Source organism: Apteryx mantelli, chromosome 6, assembly GCF_036417845.1.
Source record: "Apteryx mantelli isolate bAptMan1 chromosome 6, bAptMan1.hap1, whole genome shotgun sequence".
Classification (NCBI taxonomy): Eukaryota; Metazoa; Chordata; class Aves; order Apterygiformes; family Apterygidae; genus Apteryx; species Apteryx mantelli.
In genome coordinates, this window is record NC_089983.1 from 9,137,555 (window position 1) to 9,143,554 (window position 6,000).

Below are 6,000 nucleotides of genomic sequence, written 5' to 3' on the forward strand. Positions count from 1 at the left end.
AGAGTGAGAAACACGATTGCTCTTACTAAGGGCACAGTTATATTTCTTCTGGTATTTCACTTTCTCTGCCAGACATTGTAGTTCAAGTGTATTTATATCACACTGCTATTTTTTCCCTTGAATCTACACTTGTAGGCTAATAAAAATCTCAGATTACATATTTTAGCAGTTTTGCTTTGCAGTTTAGCCTGCTTAAAGAGTTTATTCCTCCTGTTTGATACCTCCCCCCCTGAATTACAGTTAAATGAGAATCTCCAAACTGAAAACCTAAAGCAAGCTCTTTGGGAGAGTTATCACATCAGGGTTTAAAGTGTATTAAGCTCCCAATCCTTAGAACAATGCAGTGAGAGAACAGTGCGAAAATAAAGCTCCTACAGTTTGAGAGGCTTCCCAGTGCACTGGGTAATAGACTTTGGAAAGAATCCTTGCCCCAGTATACAGTAACACAGCAGAATCTACCCTAATTAGAAAAAGCTATTCGTAGCGCTATAGTTGGGCTACACCATCCAAGCAGGTATACAAGTGCCAGTCTCAAGTCTTTCAGAAACAAGACCATGAAACATGAACATTTCAATTGAATGGCATGAACCAGAACTGTGCAAGCTTAAGCATCAACAACAGTATATTCACTGTTGACCATTTTTAGTAGAAACATCAACATAAACAATGTATGCCTTGCTACTAGACAAAGCTGCACAGCTTGGGCATTAAAACGCTCAACAGTTACTGCAGGGAGTAAAGCAGAGTTTAAACCCACAGTATTCGCAAAGTATCAGTATCTGCGAATTTTAAAATATAATCTTATCTGTACTGGAGAAAAACTGAAAAGTAAGAGAGCGCTCTCCCCAATTTTACTGTAAAATAGCATATTTATTCAGTCTTCCTAACAACCTCATTTATGCAGAACTGCTGCAAAGTAAAAGCTTTTCCCACCAATGCAGAGCCAGCTAGTTACAGCCTACACCAGCCTTTCTAGAAGGCTACACTAGCCTTTCACGGTCTAGATCAGATGATCTGGCACTACAGAAATTAGTTTTTCTTAATCCTCTACTTCTCACGCAACTTCTAGTGACTCCAGGCCTAAAAATATCTCTTTCCTTTGCTTTTTTAAAAGCATTAGAAAATGTATTGCCTCTGATCTATACCATCGAAGACTATCAGAACACTGATGTTACTTTCAGGACTGTCTTTCCTGTCACAGGAAGTTATGTTTTTGTTCAAAGAATTACCTTCCTGTCAAGCCAAATCTGATATTCTTTCTTTTCCTACATATTCAGTAACATTTATGCGCCAACACTTTATCACAGTGTTTTAATTCATGATACAGTACAGTTCCCAAGGATAGATTAATTTTTCAATAAAGGAGAAGGCTTAAGTTTTGCATTATTTTAACAAAAATAAGTGTCCTACAGCCAAGGAGTTGTTGGAGATCTGAGGCATACCAATATACAGCCCACAGTATAAGCCACAAGGTTCACAAGCAATTTTAAAAATACTTCTGGAAATCATTTAATGCATGATACGAAATTTTGTACTGGCATGAGAACTGTAAATCCTGGAAATTTTAAATAAAAGTTCCTTTCACCTTTAACAAGCAATTTATCTCGAACAGACACTCTCCGAGTTGAATCAGAAGCTGGATTGGATGTACGGGGTCCTCTGACGCCATCATCCCGCTTCAGCTTGCTTGCCAGAGTTAGCATTACTGCTTCTTCAACCTAGAACACAAATATTAGAAGAAAAACAGTTAACGAAGCTCAAAGTACTGGGGGGGGGGGGAAAAAAAAAAGAACTATAAAAATAAGCTACAGTTAGGCCTCTATTCAAAAACTATCACTATATTCTTAGCAGCCAAAGAATATATATCTACAATAACCTGACTGTGACTAAAGATGAGGGTTGACTAGAACAAAAGAATGAGAGTTTGTTTGATATGTGAATACTGAGTGCTAGGCCAAGAGGAAATTCAACCGTATGGGATAAAGTTCAGACTTTCATTAAACAATGTTTAACCATCCAATTTCACCGCACCACCTCCCAGAGCATAACCACTGCTTGACATCACTCCCCTCTAGAGAATTACTATAAAAATACCCCACCAGACTGCTGGCCAGGCAACCTGTTAGGACCATTCTCAGCCCCGCTTCATGTGACAAGCCATTCAGAGCTGCTTTTTGGCTGACCAGACAAGAGAGAGAGGGGAGGGACTACAGGAACAACTCTGTAACACGAGGAAGCGAGCTTTGAGTCAGCTACCAGAACACAAGAAAGGAAACAAATTTAAACTTCAGAGCAGTGCAATTGTCTGTGTAACTGCACAGCAATAACACACAGTGCTCTAATAGCGCAAGGCGATGAGGGACAAAGTCACTCAGCACACAGAGATTTAGTAGCTGAGATGGAGAGATTTTTTTTTGCTATGTCAGCCCTCCGCTATAGAAGATAACTGTGAGGCTGAATAAATTACAACGGAAGGTGGACAGGATACCAAAGTTAAAAAAGCAAAACCTTTAGATGTTCTGGCTTCTTAAAACATATCAACACTACTCCTAGTTGAAGACAACTCGCTCTTCTCAATAGTTTGGTCAAAACCAAAAAAAAATGCTGACAAGATCCATACCCTTGAGGCACTATTACCACTAACACAGTAAGAGAAAGATTTATTCTGTCATATTGATTCACTAACTTAAGCCAAAAAACTCTTTTAAAAGACATTCAGTATACAAGTCTTTACATGCATTAGTTTGCACAGAAGACCAGAGAGGTATGACATCGGCAATGTTACTCAGGATGTGAAAGGGATGCCCAAGTAACATCAGCTTTCAGAGTATAAAAAGGAGAATCAGTTGAGCTATTCACAAGGCAGAGGACAAAGTCAAGGAAACCACCAAGATGAAGATGACCACAACATAACGCACAGATCCAGCAAGAGATTTATCTGTGTCAGCTTCAGCTCTGCATATTGATGTTTCCTTCTTGTAAGCAAGCCCTGAAGGGAAGTTTACCAGCTCCCTTGCAACAGGAGTTACTTTGGTTTGCTCATTTCATTTTCTATTTTTTTTCCTGGGGCATGAATAAGAGATAGGAGAAAAGCCTCTGGCCCGCCAATCTAGACACAACATCTGTAAAAACAGCCCTATCACTATTCCAAGTTTGGAGAAACCTGACAGATTTATACCAACAACAAACCAGCACCAAAATACCGGTGAAGGGGCAAGAAGGAGAAACGAAACAAGCGACTTGACACACAGATGTTAAGAAGAACACAACAGAGAACTGAGTAATAGGATTTAAAAGAAAAAGAAACATGTTTCACAATAGTGCTTTACAGCATGATACTCTGGTTAAGATATACAAGAAGGTCAGGCTCACTGAAGTTGACAAACGTACGTGTTAGGCACAAGATCCGGATTTAAAAAAAAAAAATCGGGGCAAGCATAAATCCTGTTTGCCCAACTGCGATTCTGGAGGTCTTTCTTCCCCCTGCTCCAGAGAAAGAAAGAATAAGCAGACAAAACAAAGTCCTTTCTTTTCCTGGGGAAAGGTGAAAGACAGCAGCTGGTTTTGCAAAGTGGTGGCGGCGGGGGGGGGGGGGGGGGGCAGAGGGTGACAGAGGCTCCTAAAGGAAAGAAAATTAGGAAAGAAAAACTGGAAGCTGTAGACAAACTCCCCCCAAGGGCTTTGAGGTGCCAAGGCCGACCGAAGTCAAACGCTTCTATAGACGGGACACTTGTCCCGGAAAACTAAGACACCCCAGGGCTGAGCGACCGCTGGGGGAAAGAGCCGCTCCGCCCGGCGGCGCCCCCGGCCTCCCTAAGGGAGCACAGCCGGGGGCACCCCAAACTCGCCGGCCGAACGGGGGAAGCGCGGCTCGGCCCTGCGAAGCGGGGGGTATTTCTGAGGCAGCCGCCGGGCAAGGGCGGCCCCGCGGGGCACGGGGGGAGCCGTTACCGCGGCCGTTAACGGCAGCCCCCGCCACGGGGCAGGCGCGATCCCGGCCCCCAGGGCCCCGGCCAGGCCCGGAGGGCCGCGGCCGCCGCGGGGGCGCCCGCACTCACCTGAGCGCGGAGTCAGGGCCCGGCTGCCGCTGCAGCGGCCAACACCATCCCGGGGCTGGCCCGGGGCAGGGGGCGGCGGCGGCGGCCCGGCTCCTCCCTGCGGCCCGCCCGCCTCCCCTCGGCGGCGGCGGCGGCGCCGGAAGTGGGCAGCGCCGGGGGGGGGCGCCGCCTTCAACAACAGCTTTATGGGCGCCGGCGGCGCGGACAGCGCGCGGCCGCGGCGCTCTCGCGAGACTTGGGGGAAGGGGGAGGGCGCCGCCGCGGCGAGACGAGGCGGCCGCCGCCATCTTAGGGCGCCGGTTCCGCCCCGGGAAAGCGGCGGCTGCGGCGGCAGGGGCAGGGGGGCGGCTGGCGGCCGTGCTCCGGGGCTGCGTCCCGAGAGGGGGAAGAAGGGCACAGCCGTACCTAGTCCTGCAGTTTCGGAAGGAGAACTGAAGCACGGTCTTGCTAGAGCCTTTTCATCAGTGCCCACTTAATTTAATTTTAACTCTGCCTATACATTCCAGCTCCGGATCAATGGAAGCAACAGTCTGTCAGATAACATGAATGCAAGAAACCGGTCGCAAGGGGGTGTTTAATATCAGAGAGTAAATGACTCGCATATCATGACGTTAAACTCACTTGACCACTTGATTTTAGAAACTCTTCCATAATCAAATCAGACCTGTAAAACTCAAATACATGCATAACTTTCCATCCCTTAGCTTCCAAAAGCAAGGCAGCCAAAATTAAGCAATTACAGAGAAGTCTCCAGGTTGGAAGAGACTGATGAGCAAAGGTAGCGATAGTGACTGGAACAGCATTGCCTCCCTTCAACTCTTCTAGAAAAATATGGAATTTAGCTTAGCCAAATCGAGTTAAACCAGCACAGACCGGCAACACGGAGGCCTTAAATTGCTTTAAGCCTTCTGACAAGCTTAATGCAAAAGACGCTAGCCAGATGAGTCAGCCGAGGGGCGTTTGCTTCTTCGGCGGTTCCTCGTAGCGGGGCGTCCGGCTTGAGTTACGGGAAGGTGCCCCGAGGCTGCCTGTGGGTTGAACAGCCCTAAACCGAGGCCGTTTCACGCCCCGGAGCAGACTACAGGTCCTAAAGGGCAATTTTGGGAGCCCGCCGTCAAGCCTGCCGGGGTGAGCGGAGGCTGCAAGCCTTGGTTCCTGCAAGGCTGGTACCTCCAGGCTTTTAGGTGCTCACCTTTCAACATCAGCATCCCGCAAAGACAGGTCTGAATGTTCAAGATACTGACGTATCTTCTGCTTTGGGTGATTTGTTTCTCCCCAGAAAGGCGCTGCCCCCGACCAAAGTCCAAAATTCAATGAGCAGGCCAAAGCAGCAACAGCGCAATTATTCATTAGGCTTAAAATGCCCTACTTTAATGACAGGTAAGCGGCATCAGGCAAGCCAAAATCATTAAAATGTGTTTTATTCAGAAAAGTCGTGAAATGTGCCTGCTTATTGTCCTGAGGTACCATCACCAGCCCTGCTCCCTTTTCCTACGGTACAGCAGTTCTGTTAATGCCGGATAGCGGTGACCTGCGCTGGGATTAATAAAATATTTTTATGAGGCAGTTCATTAAGGGGTTGTCAACAAACTGCTTCCTCCTCTACAGACTAATTAAAGCCAAGCCAATACCTGCTTGCACTCTCTGCCAGGTCCTCTTATTAGTGATGAGTGACATTCAGAGCCTGATGTTCAGTGACCTTCTGGAACTACTTAACTATTTCAGGTTACTACAGCATGAAGAAAAGTCTTTGAAAATCAGATTAATCTAACCAACAGCTTGGTTACTTTTTTTCTTCAGGCAATATTGTTATAAGTCTAGACAGAGAAATGGCAGTGCTGTTTACTGGAAGCAAGAGTCTCCTACTTTTACTGTGTCCCACCTCTACACACCCAAAATCTAGTCTGGTAAAAATGAAATGAACATGTAGTATATACACAAA

The 6,000-nt window shown here is 46.3% G+C and overlaps 1 protein-coding gene across 3 annotated transcripts in view; it reads right to left on the bottom strand.

Moving 5' to 3' along the window:
* The window catches only part of UBE2F (ubiquitin conjugating enzyme E2 F (putative)), an 85,533-nt gene extending 81,332 nt beyond the window's left edge, over nt 1–4,201 (bottom strand). For all 3 annotated transcript variants that reach the window (XM_067298722.1, XM_067298720.1, XM_067298719.1), the window contains exons 1-2: nt 4,059–4,201; nt 1,586–1,718 (exon numbers count right to left, since the gene is read on the bottom strand). In XM_067298722.1, coding sequence (XP_067154823.1) covers nt 1,586–1,703 — 118 coding nt within the window. In that variant the 5' untranslated portion in view covers nt 1,704–1,718; nt 4,059–4,201. The remainder of the gene's footprint in view (nt 1–1,585; nt 1,719–4,058) is intronic.
* Nucleotides 4,202–6,000: the final 1,799 nt, after the last annotated feature.